The 22,970-nt window shown below is 44.6% G+C and overlaps 3 protein-coding genes across 3 annotated transcripts; all 3 read right to left on the bottom strand.

The window, feature by feature from the left end:
- Positions 1-509: 509 nt before the first annotated feature.
- On the bottom strand, positions 510-983 carry LOC118715748 (proline-rich protein 23A). The gene has a single exon (XM_036432378.1). It carries the CDS (start codon positions 981-983, stop codon positions 510-512), a length of 474 nt encoding a protein of 157 aa, XP_036288271.1.
- A 3,690-nt stretch (positions 984-4,673) lies between these two features.
- LOC118715747 (proline-rich protein 23C-like) lies at positions 4,674-5,540 on the bottom strand. The gene has a single exon (XM_036432377.1). It carries the CDS (start codon positions 5,538-5,540, stop codon positions 4,674-4,676), a length of 867 nt encoding a protein of 288 aa, XP_036288270.1.
- Positions 5,541-15,491: 9,951 nt separating this feature from the next.
- On the bottom strand, positions 15,492-16,532 carry LOC118715746 (proline-rich protein 23C). Its single transcript, XM_036432376.1, has one exon. The coding sequence runs from the start codon at positions 16,530-16,532 to the stop codon at positions 15,492-15,494; it is 1,041 nt and encodes a 346-aa protein (XP_036288269.1).
- Positions 16,533-22,970: the final 6,438 nt, after the last annotated feature.

The raw sequence follows: 22,970 nt of genomic DNA, 5'->3' as shown, positions 1-22,970 counted from the left end.
CTTTTAAGTCTCTTTTTTTGGAGCAGTTCATTCCTGGAACAGCCGTCTGCGGGCCTTGGGAGGAGGCCCCAGAGGGCGCCAGGGGCGCACCTGAGGACCTGGACTGGGAGACGGAGGTAGGGGTTGGAGCAGGGAGCTGGGGAAGGGCTCCCAAATGTGGGAGTCCAGGTTGTAGTAGGGACCAGGTGCGCGTCTCTCTGGGCTAGGCTGGGGGCCTGGGGCCATGGCGCTCTGATGGGGCCCTGTGGGTGGGTCCCTAACCCGGATCCTGCAGTGTTTCCCAAAGTGTGGTACGTGTACCCCCAGGGGTACTGGAAAAGTTTGGTGGGGGTACAGGTTGCACCAGAGTTTGGTGGGGATATGCACTGCACCGTGCTTAGCTGCGCCTAATTCTTCGTTCTCATGAGTAGCAGGGGTACTCAGCGTTACGAAAATTATAGAAGGGGTACACATATGTCAAAAGCTTGGGAAATACTGATCCAAGGAGTCAGGAACCCGGGGGTCGCATCCTAGGTGTCTTCTGGGATGCTGATCTCTGGGACGGCGATCTCTGGGACAAAAGCGCAGAAGAATCCCTGCTGGACGGCGACGCCTCCCCCGGGAGCGTCCAGGTGAGCACGGGGCTCCAGGCCGCCGGGCGAGCGCGCCCCCGCGCCCGCGCCCCAGAGCGCCTCGGGCACCAGCACGAGGGTGTGCCCGCCCAGACGCACTCGCAGCACCGACGTGGGCGCGGGCTCCAGCATCAGGTCGACGCCGCTGTCCAGAGGCAGCTGCAGGGCGCAGCCAGCGGCCAGCACCACCACGGAGGTGAGCGCGGCGGCGGCCCTGGGCTCGGCCGGGCCCTGCAGGCCGGGCGCCATTCCGTGTTCGGGGCCCGCGGGCTCCTGGATTCGGCGGCGCTTGGCGGGGCCGGGCCCCCCGGGCTGCGGTTCCCACCGGGGCGCGGCATGGAAGCTGGGGCTGAGGGGGCGTCTGCCCAGCATCGGGGCGGCGGGGCGGGCGGTGCTCCTGGGCCTGGCGGAGGGGAGTGTCCCTCAGCGGCGGCGGCGGCAGGTGAGACAAGCTGGGGGCGGGCGGGTGCAGGGTGGGGCATCGCTGAGCGAGTCCTGGGAACTCGGGCGGTGCCTCCCGGGATGCCCGCAGCCCCAGATTCTAGGAGAGCCTGGCGGGGCTTAGGTCTTGCCCTCCAGCGCACTGAGTGACAATATGGGATGTCAGGTGACCTGCGTCTCACTATAAGCCCCGCCTCCTGGCACATCCAACAACGCGTTGAAAATGGAACATTTCTTATTTCTTTTTTTAAAAAAACCATATTGATTTTGTACAGAGAGGAAGGGAGAGAGATAGAAACATTGATGAGAGAGAATCATCGATCAGCTGCCTCTTGCACACCCCCTACTGGGGATATGCCCGCAACCAATGCACATCTAACCCGGGACCCTTCAGTCCCCAAGCCGACTCTCTATCCATTGAGCCAAACCGGTTTCGGCTCTTATTTCTTTTTCTATATCTGCTCAAGGTCCTTCCAATCTCAGAAAATAACAACTCCATCCTTTTTGTGCTCAGGCCCCAAGATCTTAATTTATCCTTGACTCTCACACCTTTCACAAGCAATCCTGTTTTCTCTATCTTCAAAATATATCCAGCCACTACCTGCAGCTTCGTATCACTCCTCTTGCTACTGCTTTAATGAGAGGCAGCATTGTTTATTGGGTGAATTATTGCACTCCATGAAGGCAGTGATTTAAAAAAATATATATATTTTATTGATTTTTTTTTTTACAGAGAGGAAGGAAACATCAACCAGCTGCCTCCTGCATACCCCCTACCGATGTGCCCATAACCAAGGTACATGCCCTAGACAGGAATCGAACCTGGGACCTGTCAGTCCGCAGGCTGGCACTCTATCCACTGAATCAAACTGGTTTCGGCAAGGAAGTAATTTTTAAATGTTTTGTTCTTGCCTGTATTCTTGGAGTTTGGAAAAGTGCATGGTACGTAGTAGGCACTTAATACATATTTGTTAAAGATGGCAGCTTTAAAAAGGAACTAATGATAAAGTACAGCATAGGGAATATAGTCAATAATATTGTAATAAGTATGTTGGTGCCAGATGGATGCTGGACTTACAGGGTGGTTGTAAGGTACATAAATGTCTAATTGCTGTATTGTACACCTGAATCAATAGGTCAGCTATAACTGAAAAAGGAACTAAAAAACACACACACTTCTATGGATTAAATATGGAAACATGGAAGCAAGAAATACAATGAGTGGGTTAAACAAAAGTTTAGACAGAATTGAAACTGGAAATACTGAACTAGAAATAGTATGCAGGAAGCTAAGAAGGTTAAAAAACACATGAAATAAGAAAAGCAAACGAAAACACATTATCAGAGAGAAAGCAGTTCTACATGACTGAGAATAGGGAAGTAGTATTACTCACAGAGATAATGAATAAGAATTCTTCAGATGTGATGATAGGGAAAAATCATTTGTTCATTCACTTAACAAATCCAACACATACTATTTAATTTCATAAAATGTCCTTCTCTCCTCTGAGCTTCACCAATATATATGAGGAATGAATAAACTAATTGTTAAGGACTCAATGTAATACAAATAAGATAGAAAGTTTAAATACAAAAAGTTAACCTTATAATAAATTTTTACTATTAATATTAAATACCACAGCCTGTTCTCTAACAAAAAAACTGCAGTTTCACTTGAATATTCTAAAAGCCTTTTTATTAAAAAAAATTTTTTTTTCAAGAACCATTTGCATAAGGAATGGTCAGAAATGGAGTAAAGGCTTTTCATAGCCTCCAGGAAAATCTTAGAGACTTCAGACACAGGCACTTATAAAAGGAAGCAAGTGGTTTATGAGATTGTATTTTAGCTAAAATTTCCCTCACAAATAAATGCCATGGGGCTCCCTCTCCTCCATCCCTGACGCTGGTTGCTATCTGTGGGGTGATTGGAGGGGTGATTGACCCCCTATTCGCACCCGCCTTGGCCTGGAGCTGCCCACTCTCTTGCTCCACCATCTGCTGCCCCAGTCCTGCTCTCCTTGAGGCCAGCAGCACCTCTACTGCTGCTCACTGCCAGCAGTGCATCACTGTTGCCTGCCATATTCTGCACTGCCCCCTGATGGTCAGCACACATCATAGCGAGCGGTTGAACTCCAGGTCAAACAATTTGCATATTACTCTTTTATTATATAGGATATCTGATTGGATTCTCAGAGATGGGGATATGTGGGATATTCTAAGATATAGAGCCTAAGATTTTGTGGAATTTCAGTCAAGAGATAATTCCCGATATTGATAGTTAGTTAAATTCTAATCAGCCAAATAAAAATAGAATTTACCCCAGAGACATTACAATAAAACTCTAAAACACCAAAGGAAAAGGAACATTTAAAATATGCTAAAATTGATAGCAGAATCAAATATAGAAGGTATAACAAACTGATTGGCAGAAGACTTCTTGCTTTCAAAAACAACAAAATGGCAGAACAATGGACTAACATCTTTAGTTAAACATCATGTTAGAATTAGTGAATATGCAATAAAACAGAAGAGTAAGCGAGTTTACCACACAAAAACATGTTCAGGTTTACAAAACCAAGACAGTTTATCATACATAGAACATAGTAGAAAGAACTATTAAAGGATATTCTTCAGCAAGAAGAAAATTGTGGCTAGACTTTATGAGTGGAACATAAGAATAAAGAGGCAGAGAAGAATTGGTAAAGTATGTGGTAAATTTAATAGTATTGATGTTTAAAAAATAAAATCATGTTGTCCTGACCCCGTGGTCGGCAAATTGCAGCTCTCGAGCCATGCGCGGCTCTTTGGCCCCTTGAGTGTGGTTCTTCCACAAAATACCACGGCCTGGGCAAGTCTATTTTGAAGAAGTGGCATTTGAAGAAGTTTGAATTTAAAAATTTGGTCCTCAAAAGAAATTTCAATGGTTGTACTGTTGATATTTGGCTCTGTGGACTAATGAGTTTGCCGACCACTGCCCTCGCCAGTTTGGCTCAGTGGATAGTGCCAGCCTGTGGACTGAAAGGTCCTGGGTTCAATTCCAGAGGGATTGCCCAGGTTGTAGGCTCATCCCCAGTAGGGGGCGTGCAGGAGGCAGCTGATCAATGATTTTCTCAACCTTGATGTTTCTCTCCCCTATGAAATCAATAAAAATATATTTAAGAAATCATGTTGACTTCAGGGCTTGATCAATAATATTTTATTTAATAAAAATGGGAAGTATAAATGTGCTAAATAAAAATTTAAATGTTAAAAGTTTGATTTACATAGGAAAAAGGTCAGAGTAAAATTAAAAGGGTCTGAAATAATGTGAACCAGCAGAAATGCAAACATTTTACATCAGCTTATAGGTCAAAACCAGCGGATGATCAGATTTAAAAATCCCAGTGCATGCTGGAAACAGCTGATAAAATCCCACAGTTACCATCATGCTCTTCTGCAGTTTTCCAGAAGAGCATCTGGACACACCAAGAAAGAGAAAACCGATGGTCTGGAATATCCTTCCTTTTCCTAACGTCTCGTCTGCTTACTATAGCCAGTCTGCGCGGAAGGAACTGTTTGCACACGAAGTGCTCAGTTTCCAGGTGGTAGGACATTGAGTATAACTCTGGAGGAAGGGGCAGTTCATTCCCGGAACAGCCGTCTGCGGGCCTTGGGAGGAGGCCCCAGAGGGCGCCGGGGGCGCACCTGAGGACCTAGACTGGGAGACGGAGGTAGGGGTTGGAGCGCTGAGCTGGGGAAGGGCTCCCAAAGGTGGGAGTCCAGGCTGTAGTAAGGACCAGGCGTGCGTCTCTCTGGGCTAGGCGTGGGGGCCTGGGGCCACGGCGCTTTGATGGGGCCGTGCGGGTGGGTCCCTAATCCCGTTCCAGCGGCCATCCAAGGAGTCAGGAACCCGGGGGCCGCGTCCTCGTCCTCGTTCCCGTCGTAGGCCTCTTCTGGGAAGGCGACCTCTGGGAAGGCCATCTCTGGGACAGCGATCTTTGGGACGGCCATCTCTGGGACGGAGATCTCTGGGACGGCCATCTCTGGGACGGCCATCTCTGGGACGGCGACCTCTGGGACGGCGATCTCTGGAGCGGCGACGATCTCTGGGACAAATGCGCAGAAGAATCCCTGCTGGACGGCGACGGGCTCCGGGCCGCCGGGCGAGCGCGCCCCCGCGCCCGCGCCCCAGAGCGCCTCGGGCACCAGCACGAGGGTGTGCCGGCCCAGACGCACTCGCAGCACCGACGTGGGCGCGGGCTCCAGCATCAGGTCGACGCCGCTGTCCAGAGGCAGCTGCAGGGCGCAGCCCGCGGCCAGCACCACCACGGAGGTGAGCGCGGCGGCGGCCCTGGGCTCGGCCGGGCCCTGCAGGCCGGGCGCCATTCCGTGTTCGGGGCCCGCGGGCCCCTGGATTCGGCGGCGCTTGGCGGGGCCGGGCCCCCCGGGCTGCGGTTCCCACCGGGGCGCGGCATGGAAGCTGGGGCTGAGGGGGCGTCTGCCCAGCATCGGGGCGGCGGGGCGGGCGGTGCTCCTGGGTCTGGCGGAGGGGAGTGTCCCTCATCGGCGGCGGCGGCAGGTGAGCGGGCTGGGGGCAGAGCCGCACGTCGCGGGGCAAGTCCTCGGAGCTCCTGGGCGCCCTGTCTGGAGGCTCGCAGTCCAGCCTGTGGGGAACCCGCGCCTCAGACTTCGAATCTTTGGCTCCTCGAGCTGGCCTGTGCGCGCTGGGAGGACCGAGGAAATGGCAATGGAGACGCTGGGAACCCAAATCTCACTTCCGCTAAGCTCCACCCCTTCCCAGGCTCCGCCCCCAAGTGGTCCGGCCCAGTATCCGCGTCTGTGGTTGGCAGGTCACTCTGAGGAAATACTTCTCTAGGCCTCTAGGGGGCAGAGTACTTGTCTAGGGAAGAAATGATGCGCCAGTAACAACTGGAAACATTTGCTTACTTTCGGGACCAAAGTTTTTCTGTGATTTCAGGCATTCCAGAAAAAAAAAAAAAAAAAAAAAAAAGATCACTCAACTAGTCTACTCACTTCTCAGCATCAAACGGCCCCAAATACTCCATGAAATTTCTTCTTTTTTTTTATTTTATTAATTTAATAAATCTTGCCGAAACCGGTTTGGCTCAGTGGATAGAACGTAGGCCTGCGGACTGAAAGGTCCTGGGTTCTATTCCAGTCAAGGGCATGTACCTTGGTTGCGGGCACATCCCCAGTAGAGGGTGTGCAAGAGGCAGCTGATGGATGATTCTCTCTCACCGATGTTTCTAACTCTCTATTCCTCTCTCTTCCTCTCTGTAAAAAATCAATAAAATATATTTAAAAAAATTTAATAAATCTTTATTGTTCAGATTATTACAATTGTTTCTCCTCCCCTCCCCTCCAGCTCCCTTCCACCCAGTCCCCACCCCACCCGAAATTTCTTTAATGCTTGTTCTTTAATTTCTGGGGTAAATGGAAAATACTGATTTCTCTTTAAGAGAAGTTTTGTTTTAATGCTAAAGTAAAATATTTGTGGCAGATTCTTCCTGAAGGTTAAGGCTGTTATAAGACTATTAATAATATCAGTAAAATTAAAACATTAATATAAACAAATCATTTTATTGAGCACTTATTATATACCCACCTTTTAAAAAAATATATTTTATTGATTTTTTACAGAGAGGAAGAGAGAGAGATAGAGAGTTAGAACCATCCATCAGCTGCCTCCTGCACACCCTCCACTGGGGATGTGCCCGCAACCAATGTACATCCCCTTGACTGGAATCGAACCCGGGATTTCTCAGTCCGCAGGCCAATGCTCTATCCACTGAGCCAAACTGGTTTTGGCTATACCCACCTTTTTATTGAGTAATTTAAATAAGAATTTTCTTTAAAAATATGGTTGACATACAAAAAACTTATGTATACAACTTGAGTTTGGAAACAAGTATAAATCCCTGAAATCATCACAGTTAATGCCATAAACATATCCAGAGCTTACTCCTGCCTTCTTTGAAAAAAACAAACTGATCTTTTTCAGTCTTCACAACAGGTGAAACTGAGAATGGTAAAGTAAGTTATTCAAAATTAAATAGCTAGTTTGTGTTAGATGTAGGAATCAAATGCAGACTTATCCGGTTTTAAGTCATGGACTTTTTACTTATATTTATTGTGTATATCTAGGAGTGAATTGCTAATTGGTACTATGTATGCCTTTTCAAATTAACAGGTAATGCTTCCCCATTTCCCCCCCAAAGTGTTTTTCATAGTTTACACTCCTGTGAGGAGAGCATATTTCCATACATCCTTGCAAACATCTCTTATTGCCAGACTCTTAAATCTTTCCCAATCTGATGTACTTACATGCTATCCTACTGTTTTCATTTGCATTTCTGATTGTCAATCATTTTTTATATGCTTATTAGCCATTTTTATATTTTATTCTTTGAAATGTTTCTATCTTCATTCTGATTTTTTTACTTTAAAAAATTGGGTTTTGACTCTTCCTCCAGTTTATGCAGCATTGGTACCTTCTTCAAAGACCAACTTAGCACCTTCTCATAAATGCCACCGCTGACAGTTTTATTTGATATGCCTTTCTTCATTTACTATGTCATCACTCTCTTTATGGCCTTCGTAATATTACCTCAGCTTATAGAGAAACAAAATATTGTTTAAAAAGATTAGGTTTCAGACATATTTTATACCCATCATTTAGCACATACATGTATAGCAAATGTTCTATCATAGTTATGAGAACTTTAGAACTTGAATTACTATAATTCTCACACATTTTACACCTGGCATAATTTGTGGTGGTTTTAATTTCCCATGGGTTCCCTCTGGCCCCAAGTCTTGGCCTCTTCCCTTTTCCTTCAACAATTTTGTCTTCCCTTCTACCTCATTGATTCTTACTCTTGACCCTGTCATTACCTCCATGATCACATTTCCAACCATTTTATTCTCAGAGTACCTCCTAATTTTCTGGTTTAGGCCTTTAAATATTTAAACTCTATCAGACCTTCCATCCCTCTGGACAAGCCCATGGCTCCTACTATCTTTTCATTATAATCATTGCCATGTTTATATCTTCAGCTCCTTTTCCTGTCTCCTACTTTGCTGGTTGATATATCTGTGACTTTGTGCCTGAACTTGTGCAGCTGAATGGGGCTGGAGAAAAACACTCAATCTCATTGACTGGTCTCATTTGATATTCATGATCATTAACTTCAAGTGGGCTCCAAACCCTGCCCAGGGATCTTACTCTTATGCTTTATTCCATCACTCTCTTGTTGTTCTAGATGGATATTGCATGCTTTCTCCTCCCTCTGCAAATCTCCAGTACCTCACTCCTTATGTTCTTCCCTAGATGGTCACCTTGCTTCTTTTCCACTGAGGTAATATAAGCAATCATGAAATACTTTTCAAAATTCATCTATTTCTCCAAGCTCCACTAAGGACTATACATTCTGTCTTCTCTTCTGTTCCCATGGATGAAATGTTTATGCTCCTAGCAAAGGCCACTTCCTCCATTTGTGCACTTGATTTCAGTTCATTTTGCCTCCTCAAGAACATCAATCTGGCAGTTATCCCATCTCTATCTAGCATCATCAAAGTTTAGTTACCTTTACTGAATAAGTATCTTCATTGTATAATTGAGAGGTAAACTCTTCCTTCTTTTTTTTTTTTTAAAAAAAGTATTTTTATTGATTTCAGAGAGAAAGGGAGAGGGAGAGAGAGAGAGAGAAAAACATCAATGATGACAATCATTGATTGGCTGCCTCCTGCACATCCCCTACTGGGGATGGAGCCTGAAACCCAGGCCTATGCCCTGACTGACTAGAATCCAACCATGACCTCCTGGTTCATAGGTTGACATTCAACCACTGAATTACGCTGGGCAGGCAAATCAGCCTATAGAAAGTCCTCAGGTTATGTAGGAGTTCCTTTCCTATAGTGCAACGTAACTCGATTTTCGCTGTAAGTCAGAACCCTCCTGCATAAGCACCTACGTCACTCACATGGAGCACATACACAGCAGCAATGGAGTGAAACAGTAAAAAAAAAAAATTAAAAGAAAGATAACAATTCCTGACCTTTACTTGTGGTGAATAAATAATTAAAAAAACCATAAAGCACATGTGTACATACGTCAAAATGACGGAACTTAAAAAAATAAATAAATACTGTAAATGGGAGATAGTGATGTAACCACGAAACGACATAAGTCAAGTCCAACATAACCTGAGGACTGTCTGTATTATTATTATACTAGAGGCCTGATACATGAAATTTGTGCAGGGTGGGGGGTGTCCCTCCCTCAGCTCAGCCTGCGCCCTCTTGCAATCCGGGACCCCTTGGGTAGGGTCCGTAGGCCTGGTAGTGATCAGAGCCTATCAGAGCTTTCCTTCCCCCTCCAGCCCCCTGCCAGCAGCTGGCCTTGTCCCGCCACTGCCATTGCTTGCCATCCCCCCCCACCACTGGTAGCCTTCCTCTGTGGGCGACAGGCATGGGGTGCGATCACTTGGCTGGCCTGGGCCTCCCTCTGTGGGGCATCACTGGCTGGCCCTACACACCCGCCACAGCATCCCTGGCTGGTGGGCTGGGCCTTCCTCTGCGGGTTTTAGTGGGGCGATGGCAGGGCCCCCTAACCAATTGCATTGCACCCATTTCTGCTGGCCTGGCACCAGGGCGTGTCATAGTGTGGTCCTCTGAAAGTTCGTCTGGACAGTAGTTCTGCTGTTTGGTTGTTCAGTAGATTTGCATGTTATGCTTTTATTATTACAGATTTTGCTATTGAGTTGTTTGAGTTCCTTATTTAGTTTGAATATTATCCACTTAACACATCTATATTTTCTCCCATTCTGTAGATTGCCCTTTTATTCTGCTGATTGTTTCCTTTGTTTTAGTTTGATTATTTTTGCTTTTGTTACCTCTGCTTTTGGTATCATATTAAAAAAAATCATTGCCTAGATCAATGTCAAGAAGCTTTTCCTCTATGTTTTCTTTGAATAATTTTATTGTTTCAGGTCTTATGTTTGAGTCATTAATCAGTTCTGAGCTGATTTTTGTATATGATGAGGTAAGGGTCCAATTTTGTTCTTCTACATGTGGACATCCAGTTTTCCCAATATAATTTGTTGGAGAGACTATCCTTTCCCTATTATCGACTGTTGGCACCCTTGTTGGAATCTATTGACTGTAAGTGTGGGGATTTATTTCTGGGCTCTCTATATGTTTCACTGGTCTATATGTCTGCTTTTATGTCAGTACCCTACTGTTTTAATTACTGTAGATTTATAATATATTTTGAAATCAGAAAGTCAGATGCCTCTAGCTTTGTGTTTGCTAAGATTGCTGTGGCTATTCAAGGTCTTTTGTGGTTTCTTATGAATTTTAGGATTTTTTTTCTATTTCTTTTGTTTGTTTTCTTTCAAGATTGTTATTGGGATATTGACATGAATGGCATTGAGTCTGGAGCTCACTTAGGGTACTATGAAAATTTTAACAACTTTCGTTTTTCCAATCCATAAACATGGGGCATTTTTCTATTTGTCTTCTTTAATTTCTTTCATTAATATTATATAATATTCAGTGTATAAGTCTTTCACCTCTTTTGTTAAGTTTATTCCTAAGTATATATTTTTTGTTTGTTTCTATCATTTGTATTGTTTTCTTAAACTTTTTTCAGGTAGTTTACTGGTTGTGTATTTTTGTATTCTGAACCTTAATGAATTTATTATTGCTAATAGTTTTTTTTGTGGAGTCTTTAGGGCTTCCTATACATAAATCATATAATCTACAGATAGAGATTTTTACTTCTTCCTTTCTGATTTTGGATGGGGATAATGGGGTCTGAGAGGCTGAATATACAAACAATGGCTAGACCACACATGACAACAGAATTCTGACCCACACCTTTGTAGCCACCAGCCCAGAAAGAAAACCATAACCTCTGCAGCAACTGGCCCCAAATGTGCAGGACTTGGCCAGCTTTTCTAATTGTCACCCCCACTTCCAGCTCAGGGCCAACTTGAGAAAGCCAAACATGCTATGCCCAAGACCCAAAGCACACAAACCAAACCAATGACATAGGATGTCCTGCTTCTAGTTAGCCTGCCTCCAGCTTCCCCCTGCCAACAACCTCCAGTCGGACATACCTGAAGTCCTCCCCTTTCTCCACAATAAAGCTTCCCTACTCCCTTGCCTACTGATAAGTTTGTCAAATGCAAGAAAGTGATAGGGCTGACACCCTTGCTCTAACAAGCTCTGAATAAACAGCCTTCGCTTGTTCTAATTTAAGTGGCTTTCTTTATTTTCAGCTTTCCTGGAGGTCCCTGTGTGATATAGTCTGCATTGCCCATCACCATGGAGCTCAGCCTTTGCACAGGAACAGCACCCATGCAGGCACCTTTGCCTGATACTCTCAGTTTTTGGAGTCTGGGCCAATGTGGCTAGTCAACACCAGGTTTTAATTCTGTTATTGCAGTAGTTTCTTGGCTACTTATTCTCAGTTTGGTATCAGGTGTGTGTGTGTGTGTGTGTGTGTGTGTGTGTGTGTTTTAAGATTTTAAAATTAACTTTTGGAGAAAGAAATATCAATGTGAGAGTGGAGCATTGATCTGCCTCCTGTGCACCCCATATTGGAGATTGAGCCCACAATCCAGGCATGCACTCTGACTTGAAATCAAAATAGTAACTTTTTGGTGCATGCGACAACCCTATCAACTGAGCCACACCAGCCAGAGCCGGTACTGGGTTTTGACACTGGTTTCATTTATTTGACATCCTTGGTGGAATCAAGCCATTTTTTCTTATCTCCTTTTGCTCTCTGTCATGTTTCCATTTTGCATTTGCTGACTAAAAGTGTTGCTTGTCACAAGAACGAGAAACACAGGGTATATGACACAGTAATAGGTCCTTCGAGCCTGTTGCTCAGGCCAACATCGCAGTCTGGCGAGTTTGCCATTCTCACTAGACTGGTAGCCATTTGGAGAAACTTTGATGTGGCTTATCAATAAAGCCAAGAAATTCTCCTGTCCTGATTTTCTTGTTGTCCTGAAAGTTTGGAATTGACTCAGTGTTTTCTCTGGTTTTCCTTCTGCTAGGAGGTGTAGATTGCCAATTGTGCATTCTGAGGCAAAGCAGCCAACCATCATGTTGGAGGCCTAAGACATCAGGTGCACAAATATCATGTTTTTATGCACTGTTGACAGTTCTTATGGGGTAATCTAAGTCTAAATCATCTCCTCTTCCAGGAAAAATGCCTGCTTCTTATATGTAGTCTTTTTACAATCCTCATCATTGTGCCTATCTTTTAAAATGACATAACTTCAAGGATGATGTGACTTGAATAAAACTGTTCATTTGAAAGGTGCCTTAGAAAAGAAAGGGAATATTTCTCAGGTTTAAATTATATGAGCTCCATATAGGTGGTTCTGAGTTCTGGATTTTAGGGAACCAGGAAGAAGCAAATGAAAAATTCAAGTGTGGAGCAGAAAAATGTATATTCATTCAAAATATGTCCACACAAAAAATTTCTTTGCCCAGGAGAAAACCAGTCTTATTTAATGTTGCCAGATAATTAGAGGTTTTATGCTAGAGGAAGTTGAATTATTGCGCTAATTGACATAGAAATTAAAAAGAGACATAGGGCTAGGGACATTAATTAAGCAGCTCCAACGTTTCTCTATCAAAAGTCCCACAGAATGGAGAGGGGTTAGTAGTCCAAGAGATATTGACTCATTCTTTTTTTGAGATTTTAGGAGTTAAATCTTCAGATTTAGAAAGGTCACTGAGTTGCAGCAGGAAACATTTTTACTGCTAAATACATCAGGTTGAAACTGTGGAACATCAAAGTAAAAAAAAATACTAAACAGCCTAATCTTCTACAAAGGAATGGCAATACAAATGACAGAAAACTTCTCAACTGGACAATAAATGTGTAGGGAAAATAATAGAGCAGCCTATTTAAAGTAGTGAGAGATTACAGGTATTATTTTAGAATTCCAAACCAAGCTAAAATTATACAAGTTTGAAGGTTTAACTGAAATATGTGCAGGCATATAAAACTAAAATTTAAACCCAGGCCACAGCTGAAGGAATTTGGAAGAGTATAACTTGATAAGAAAAACATGAGGACAGAATGAAGGAGTGGAATGCAAGAACAGAAGGTGAGCAAAGACACTGGCAAAGCATGTTGGTAAGTCTAAATAATTATTAGTATTCAGCAGAAAAAGCCAGTATCTTGATATTAGTTTTATCACAAATAATTTATTTCATTGTAAAATATGAGACAAACCTGGAAAAATAATTTTAAAATTAGGAACGGTGGGTATATGGTTACAATAAACAAAGAAAAAACAAAACAAAAAAGAATCAAGGCTGGAATTAGAATTGTATAAAGTAATGTAAAATAACCAAAATGCAAAGATACTTCTTTAGAAGGCCTAGCAGTGTGAATGACCACATGAATAGATTTAAAAAGAAACTACAATAAGTCATCTTATACATACAGAAAAATTAATTTTAAAATTTAACATTTAAAATCCTTAAAGTGACCCTGCAGTTATTGCCTTTTCCCTTCCACATTCTCTTCTGAAATCATGCAATTTTTAAAATTCCTGAAGCCCCAAGCTTGGTCTCATTTGTTCTGTTTCCAGCTTTCTGTATGTACCCAAAGACCCAAAGATTGAATGTAGCTACTTTATGTATACAAACAAACAATAAAACGCCAATTCAGAATAACCTGAGAAAGTCTTTGTAGCCAGTCCCAAACAAACAACACAAAAATCCAAAATTTTCAATGATCAGAAAAACTGAAAACTAACTTCTTATATAGGTTATCTACCAAGCATGTACAGAAAAGATTAAAATTTATGGTAAAATTTAGAAGCACCTACATTTACACAAGTTATAAGACAGGATGCCCCTATTACTGTTCAATCTGGACTTGGAAATGATATCTAATAAAGGAGATTAAGGAGTAACATGTAAGAGGCTTGTCAAAAAAGACAATTTCTCACCCTTACTGGTTTGGCTCATTGGATAAGAGTGCCAGTCTGCGGACTCAAGGGTCCCTTGTTCGATTTGGTCAAGGGCATGTACCTTGGTTGTGGGCACATTTCCTGTAGGGGTTGCGCAGGAGGCAGCTTATTGATGTTTCATTGATGTTTCTAACTCTCTCTCACTCTCCCTTCCTCTCTGTAAAAAATTAATACATTAAAAAAAAAGACAATTTCTCACCCTAGCCGTTACTCAGAGGTTAGAGCACTGGTCTATGGAGTGAAGGGTCTCAGGTTCAATTCTGGTCAAGGCCAGGTGCCTCGGTTGCAGGCTTATTCCCAGCCCTGGTCTGGGCACATGTGGGAGGCAACCAATTGATGTATCTTACATCGATGTTTCTCTCTGTCTCTCCTCCTCCCTTCTATTCTCTCTTAAAAAAAAAAAAATCAATGGAAAAAATATCCTCAGGTGAGGTTTAACATGAACAACAAAAAGACAATTTCTCATCATTTGGAAATATTGTAGTATTGTCTTCATCAGTCAAGCAAGAGAATCTACAAATAAGCTATTAAAAAATTAAATAATTTTGCTGGATACCAGATCAATATGAGAATAAATTATTTCCATATGCCAGTACCAATGTACAAATATATATCTAGGGTCTTAGAACTATAAAGTCTTTAGAATTACATTTCCAGGACAGGAAAATTATATTAACAATACAAGAAAGTAATGGAAAAGAGTTGATACTTTGAGGGAAAAAAATCTCCATAAACCCAGCAATATAATTAAATCATTTACCAAGTCATTAAAAAGAGAGGAGGGTGCACAGTCATTGTTCCCCATTCTGTTTGTTTTGTACCCAACAGACATCTGTCCACATATAGCTATTTGCTAGATCCTCCCAAAAGGGGCTGGTGCCATGGATGGTAGGCCCAAACCCCATAATACAAAAGAAATTTAGTAATTACTCTAATTCGGGAGAAAAGAGGTACAGTGGTAGGTTACTGGGGAAGGGAAGTATTTTTAGAGAAAAGTAGTGGAGCCGAGGTCTGAAGCAAAACTAGGGGGAATGGAACTGCTTAAAAGTGACCTATATAAAGAAAATAACGAAGTAGCAATCTGGATGTACATTTTATTTTAAAAAATATTTCTTAAATATTACATTTATTGGGGGGGCATTAATAAGTTACATAAGTTTCAAGTGCACAAGTACATATAATACATCATCTGTATATAGCATTGCTCACCACCCAAAGTCAAGTATCCTGTATTTCAAGCAGCATTTCTTTGCTGCTTTGTCATCTTTCTTCCAAATGTTTTAGTCTACCATTGACAGAAAATTCTGCAAAACAGCCTGCATCAAGAGAGTATCTGTCTTTCTCCATTCTTATAGGTTGTGCAATATGCACACAACCGCTATGGGGATACCTTCTCCTGGTCCTCAGCTCCGTGGGTCCGGATTATAGCAGTTCATTCCCGGAACAGCCGTCTGCGGGCCTTGGGAGGAGGCCCCAGAGGGCGCCGGGGGCGCACCTGAGGACCTGGACTGGGAGAAGGAGGTAGGGGTTGGAGCGGGGAGCTGGGGAAGGGCTCCCAAAGGTGGAAGTCCGGGCTGTAGCAGGGACCAGGCGAGCGTCTCTCTGGGCTAGGCGTGGGGGCCCGGGGCCATGGCTCTCCGATGGGACCCTGAGGGTGGGTCCCTAATCCTATTGCATGGACCATCCAAGGAGTCAGGAACCCGGGGGCCTCATCCTCGTCGTAGGCCTCTTCTGGGATGGCAATCTCTGGGACGGCGAACTCTGGGACAGCGATCCCTGGAACGGCGGCGACCTCTGGGACGGAGACCTCTGGGAAGGCCATCTCTGGGACGGAGACCTCTGGGAGGGCGACCTCTGGGACGGAGACCTCTGGGAAGGCCATCTCTGGGACGGAGACCTCTGGGAGGGCGACCTCTGGGACGGAGACCTCTGGGAGGGCGACCTCTGGGAAGGCCATCTCAGGGAAGGCGATCTCTGAGACTGCGATCTCTGGAGCAGCGGCGACCTCTGGGACAGCGATCTCTGGAGCGGCGACGATCTCTGGGACAAAAGCGCAGAAGAATTCCTGCTGGACGGCGACGCCTCCCCCGGGAGCATCCAGGTGAGCGCCGGGCTCCAGGCCGCCGGGAGAGCGCGCCCCCGCGCTCGCGCCCCAGAGCGCCTCGGGCACCAGCACGAGGGTGTGCCCGCCCAGACGCACTCGCAGCACCGACGTGGGCGCGGGCTCCAGCATCAGGTCGACGCCGCTGTCCAGAGGCAGCTGCAGGGCGCAGCCCGCGGCCAGCACCACCACGGAGGTGAGCGCGGCGGCGGCCCTGGGCTCGGCCGGGCCCTGCAGGCCGGGCGCCATTCCGTGTTCGGGGCCCGCGGGCTCCTGGATTCGGCGGCGCTTGGCGGGGCCGGGCCCCCCGGGCTGCGGTTCCCACCGGGGCGCGGCATGGAAGCTGGGGCTGAGGGGGCGTCTGCCCAGCATCGGGGCGGCGGGGGCGGGCGGTGCTCCTGGGCCTGGCGGAGGGGAGTGTCACTCAGCGGCGGCGGAGACAGGTGAAGCGGGCTGCGGGCGGGCTGGGCTGCGTGAAGAGCTGCGCGCGTTTCAGGGCAAGTCCTCTGGGCAAGTGCGTCTCAGGGCAAGTCCTCTGGGCAAGTCCTCGGGGCTCCTGGGCGCCCTCCTAAAAGGCCGGCAGTCTGGCTAGTGCGACCCTTCCCCCGGGCTTCGAATCTTTATACGCTCACGACGACGACCCTCCGGTGCGTGCCCTTAGACGCCCGCAACCAGCCTATCACAGCTGCTGGATAAGCCCCGCCCCTTCCTAGGCCCCGCCCCTCGGAGATGTGGGCAACTTTGCAGCGGGCGGCGGCGGCGGCTGTAGTTGACAAGTTCCTGTAAGGAAGCCCCATTGGGCCGAACGACCATGATGCTCTGGGCTTGACTTCCAGCGCAGTTCCTGTTGCTTTTTTTTGAATTGACCCTGGGTGCGGAGGACATGATGATAACCGGAACGCGGGCTAGGCTTCTAGTCTCACCAATAGAACGCTGTCCCTGGATACTGACGCATAAGACCGTCTTCCCGCCCATGAGCCCCCACGCCCTAGCGACCCGAGCTTTTCTCTTTTGGAAAGTGGGGTGAATTTTGGGGTTACAACATCATTATTTTTTGTTTGCCTAAGTTGTAAATTACTGTCAGGTCCTTTCAGTCGTGTGAGAATGGAGTGTGTGAATAGCAGCCTCCGTACGATCAATTTACGACATATCCATATATCAGTGTAGTATAAGGTGAGCAGACGTCCCGCCAAAAAGCGGGATGCCTGCTCACCTTAGGGTAGTACTATCGTAATTTTTATGCGACCATAAACTGAAGAGTTTGACCTAAACTTCTGCAGCGAAGTGTATCTGTTTTGAGCCCAATTCACAGAGAAAAATACCACGCAGGAGGATTATGTCCCGGAGCCCGGAACTCTTGTGCGAGGTACATGGTGGCCGCAAAAGCGAAGGTGTGGCTCAACGGGTTATAGGAGTAAACGTCCAACACTGATTTCTGTGATATGTGATGCTTTCATATGGCGACAGAGGACAAGGAAATATTGCCTTCGACCCCTGTCTCTCCTAGCCACATGATTGCTCATTTGTTCCCTTTTTACAACATGGCATATACTAAAGACCCACATGTTTAAGAGCTGCATAGTATTCCTTCGTCCGGAATTATATTTAAATCAGGGCTCTCTCGATGGACATTGGAGCAATCATGGTCTGTGACTTGGAAGCAATGGCATTCCTTGGGAAGTCTGTGGAAAAATGCAGATTCTTTGCCCCACCCCAGGACCACTGACTCGGAAATCCCAGGAATTCTCTGTAAGCCCCTCTAAAAAAGTTGTTTTGCACTAAAGTGAAACTGAACTTGTTTTCTTGTAGCTGTGGAGGGCTTCCGATTCCTGGGGTGGTTTATGCTTGTTAATGACGAAGTCATAAGGGAACTCAAACTTCCTGGGCTGCATTCGCGCTGCTGGCCTGCCTCTGCCCTTACGGCTGGGTTTCCGGTCTTCCTGCCAGTGTGGTCGAAACCGGAAGTGGCACGACCCCATGGCGGTCCCCGCTGGGCCAAGGGTGCCTTCGGACCATTGGAACCTACGCCCAGCTGCTGCGTTTCCGGTGTCTGGGCAGAGGGTTTGGTGGTGGGCGGAGCTTGTAGGAAAGAATTGGTTTGGCCCCGGAGAATTCTGTGTTCGATCCCTGAACATTCCACATTCGATGAAAAATGCGGGCAACATTCAGGAGAGGGAGGGTGAAGGGGCCATGTGTAGGGAACCGATGGGCGAGTTCAAAGCTCACCAGGACTCCCGGAGGAGCCCTGGGGCCCTGGCCTGGCCTGGCCAGGAGTGGGGTTCTGAACCCAGTGGCGCTGCCTGGTGTCTGCTGCTACTCTGACCTCAGCCCGTCACCTGTGAGCTCCTCATTGCCCTGCGCCCTGTGAATCCTCACTGGGAATTCCCCATCCGCTGAGTCAAACCAGCTAGAGCTGGACTTATCTTTGTGGGAAGATTTTCAATGGCTAGTTCAATAAAAAAAAAAAAAAAAAAAAAAAAAAAAACACAACAAAAAACAACTGTATATATATATATATATATATATATATATATATATATATATATATATATATATATATATATATTAGGTCTATTCAGACATTCTATTTCTTCTTAAGTCAGTTTTGGTAATTTGTGTTTTTATAGGGATGTGTCCATTTTTTATTTTATAATCCTCACATGAGAATATATTTTTATTGACTTTAGAGAGAGAGGGAGAAGAAGGAGGATGGGATGAGGTAGGAGGGAAAAGGGAGGGGGAAGGGGGAGGGAGAGGGAGAGATACTTATGTGAGAGAGAAACATTGGTATACCCTGTCTGGAGATCAAACCCACAACCTAGGTATGAACTGAATCTACCATTTTTTTGACCCACAGGGTGAGGCTCCAACTAATCGAGCCACCTGGCCAGGGTTAGGAATTTGTCCATTTTATCTAATTCATTTTGTTGATATACAGATTTTTTTAAAAAAATATTTTTATTTTTATTATTTTTATTTTTTTTCCGAGAGAGGAAGGGAGGTGGAGAGAGGGACAGAAACATTAGTGATGAGAGAGAATCATGTATCAGCTGCCTCCTGCTTGCCCCCTGCTGGAATCAAGCCTGCAACAGTGGCATGTTCCCTGATCAGGAATTGAACTGTGTGACCTCCTGGTTCATAGGTCAACACTCAACCACTGAGCCACACCAGCCAAGCAAATAAAGATGTTTGTAATATTTTGACTTATAGCTTTAATTCTATTTCATTCAGAGAACATACTTTGTATGATTTCACTCTTTTTTTTTTAATTAAATTATTATCTGTGTACATATTTTAACATTGCCCCCCTCCCCCATACATACCCTCCCTCCCCAGAGTTTTGTGTCCATTGGTTGTACTTATATGCATGTATACAAGTCCTTCGGTTGATCTCTTATCTCCCCTAGATCTCCCTACCCTCCTCACTGTAATTTGACAGTCTGCTTATTGCTTTACTGTCTTTATATCTGTCTTTTGGTTCATCAGTTTATAATGTTCTTTAATATCCATAAATGAGTGATTTCACTCTTTTTCAAATTGGCCCAGAATGTGGTCTGTCCTGAGTATTTTAAAAGAATGCATATTCTGCAGTCTTTGGATGGAGTGTTTCATATTTGTCAGGTTGAGTTAGTTAATAGTGGTGTTCAAGTGGTCTCTATTTTTGATGATTTTCTTTCTAGTAATTGTTCTGCCAATTTTTGAGAGTGAAGTATTAAGACTTCCAGTTCTAATTATTGACTTGCTTATTCTGTCTTTAATTCTGTCAGTTTTTCTTCATATATCTTAGGGCTCTGTTGTTATAGGTGAATGTACATTTACAATTATTATATTGCCCCAGTTTATTGATTTTTTAAATAATAAAATAGCTCTATTCTAATAATAATAATAATAATTATTATTATTATTCCTGCCTTAAAGTCCATTTTCTTCCTATATTCAGACACCTTTGAAAAGATAGTTTGCAACAGAAGCTGTCAGTGCTCCTGTCTAGAAGACAGGCAGAAATGTGGGAGACCCCTGGAGAATTCGCTCCCAATACTTCCCTGCTCTTGGAATCCACTGCCTCTAAGATTTGAGTAGTTTTGAGGTCCTGCCTGCCTTTATGCACCAAGTTCTTTTGAGCTTTAGTTTTGACTGTGATTTTTATCTTTCAAACCAAATCTTCTCTCTATTTTATCTTTCAGAGATTCCTGAAATTTCTGATTTGTAAAGAGCACGTTGTCCAATTTTCTAGTGCTTTTTAAAGTGGGGGAACAGTGACTGTGGAGGCTAGGTGGGTGGCAATAAAAAAATTATTATGAGGTCCTAAAAGGCAGTGATCTCAGACTTCTCTCCAGTTCCAATGGGTCAGCTAGCCATGTTGTTTGTAGCATGAGTCTCTCAAGTCCATCCACTTCTCCCTCTAGTGAGACTCATTAGGACCCTCAGGATCTCTCTCACTAAGATTATTCCATTGCAATGTCATCTCCACGAGGGCAGGAATTTGTGTCAGATTTGTTCACTCTTTCCTCACTGCCTAGAACAGTGCTGGGCGATTTGTTTATTAAATGAATGATGTTTATGTTTTAGTATCAGCTTCCTTGAAATATGTAGTTAACAGTTGAACAACGCAGGGGCTATGGGTGTGAATGACCCAGGCAGTCGAAACTCTGCTGGCCCTCCACGTAGGCAGCTGATGCTTGAACAATTTGGACCCAATTCAAGCCTGGGTCAGCTGTAATTCACATATCATAGAGTCCACTCTTTTAGAATGTACAACTCAATGGTTTTTCGTATAGTCACAAAATTGTGCACTCATCACCACTATCTAATTCCAGAACATTTCCTACTCCACCCCCGAGTGCAAAAAACTCCATCCCTGTTAGCAGTTACTCCACTCCCCCTCCTCTCTGAGCCCCTGGCAATCACTGATCTATTTTCTGTCTCTATAGATTTGCCTATTCTGGAAACTCCTATCAATTGCTTCATACGATATGTGCCCTATTGTGACAGGCTTCTTTCACGTAGAATTATGTCCTCAACATTCATCCATGTGGTAGCATGTATTAGTATTTCATTATTATTTTTTTACGGCTGAATAGTATTTTATTATAGGACATATCACATTTTATTTACCAAATTGATGCACATTTGGATTATCTCCACTTTTAGCCAGTGTGAATAGATAAACATTTGTGTGTAGGTTTCTGTGTGAGAATATGCTTTCAATTTTCCTGGGTGGAAATGGAGTGAAATTACTGAATTATATGGTAACTTTATGTTTAACTTTTTGAAGCCCTGCCGAACTGCTTTACCAAGTGGCCACACCATTTTAACATTTCCACCAGCAATGTATGAGGGTTCCAATTACTCCATATTCTCACCAAACACTTGTCCGTCTTTTTTTATTCTAACCAACCTAATAGGTAGAAGTGGAATATTGTTATGGTTTTGTTTTTCATTTCCCCAATGATTAATGACTAATGATGTTGAACATCTTTTTATGTGCTTATTGGTCATTTGTATATCTTTTTTAGAGAAATGTCCCTCCATATTCTTTGCCTAGTTTTTAATGGGGTTACTTATATTTTTACTGTTGAGTTGTAAGGGTTCTTTTTATATTCTTGAGGCAAGTTTCTTATCGGATATATGATTTGCAAATATTTTCTTCCATTCTGTGGCTTCTCTTCATTTTATTTAGATTGTCATTTGAAGCACAAAAGTTGTATTTTGATGAAGTTCAGTTTCTCTATTTTATTGCTTTTTTTTGGTCATATCTAAATTGGATAAGCATTTAAATAGTTTTTTTTTTATGTTTAGAAATTATTAGTAAACTAGAGGCCCAGTGCATGAAATTCATACATGGGGAGGTGTGTCCCTCAGCCCAACCTGCATCTTCTCCAGTCTGAGACATCCCTCTCACAATCCAGGACTGCTGGCTCCCAATTGCTCACCTGCCTGCCTTCCTGATTGCCTCTAACCACTTCTGCCTGCCAGCCTGATCACCCCCTAACTACTTCCCTGCAGACCTGGTCACCCCTAACTGTCCTCCCCTGCAGGCTTGATTGCCTCCAACTGCCCTCCCTTGCAGGCCTGGTCTCTCCCAACTGCCCTCCCCTGCTGGCCATCTTGTGGTGGCCATCTTGTGTCCACATGGGGGCAGCCATTTTTGACCACATGGGGGCAGTCATCTTGTGTGTTAGAGTGATGCTCAATCTGCATATTACTCTTTTATTATTAGATAGGATAGAGGCCTGGTGCATGGGTGGGGGCCAGCTGGTTTGCCTTGAAGGATGTTCCAGATCAGTGTATGGGTTCTCTTGGGGCTTGGGACAGCCTGGGTGAGGGGCCTGTGGTGGTTTGCAGGCTAGCCACAGCCCCAGTGACCCAAGCAGAGGCCCTGGTATCTGGGGTTTATTTATCTTTTATAATTGAAACTTTGTAGCCTTGAGCAGAGTCAAGCCTCCTGCTTGCTGGTGGCTGAAGCTATTTTTGTTGGTATTTATTTATTTTCTATAATTGAAACTTTGTAGCCTTGAGCAGAAGAAGCTTGGCTTCTTCCATTGCCAGGGGCAACTTAAGCCTCCTGCTCTCTCCAGCTTTGTGGCTGCCACCATTTTTGTTGGGATTTGTCTTCTATAATTGAAACTTTGTAGCCTTTAGTGGAGGCCTAGGCGGGCTGGGGTATGCTGAAAGCTTAGCTTCTTCCATTACTGGGAAAATCCAAGCCTCCCGCTTACTCCATAGCTGTAGCCATCTTGGTTGGGTTAATTTGCATATTTGCTCCTGATTGGCTGGTGGGCGTGGCTGATGGATGTGATGGTTGATTTG

Source organism: Pipistrellus kuhlii, unplaced genomic scaffold, assembly GCF_014108245.1.
Source record: "Pipistrellus kuhlii isolate mPipKuh1 unplaced genomic scaffold, mPipKuh1.p scaffold_m20_p_11, whole genome shotgun sequence".
NCBI classification, from domain to species: domain Eukaryota; kingdom Metazoa; phylum Chordata; class Mammalia; order Chiroptera; family Vespertilionidae; genus Pipistrellus; species Pipistrellus kuhlii.
Note: the sequence above shows the minus strand (reverse complement) of the source record. Positions and strands in the feature narration are given on the sequence as shown.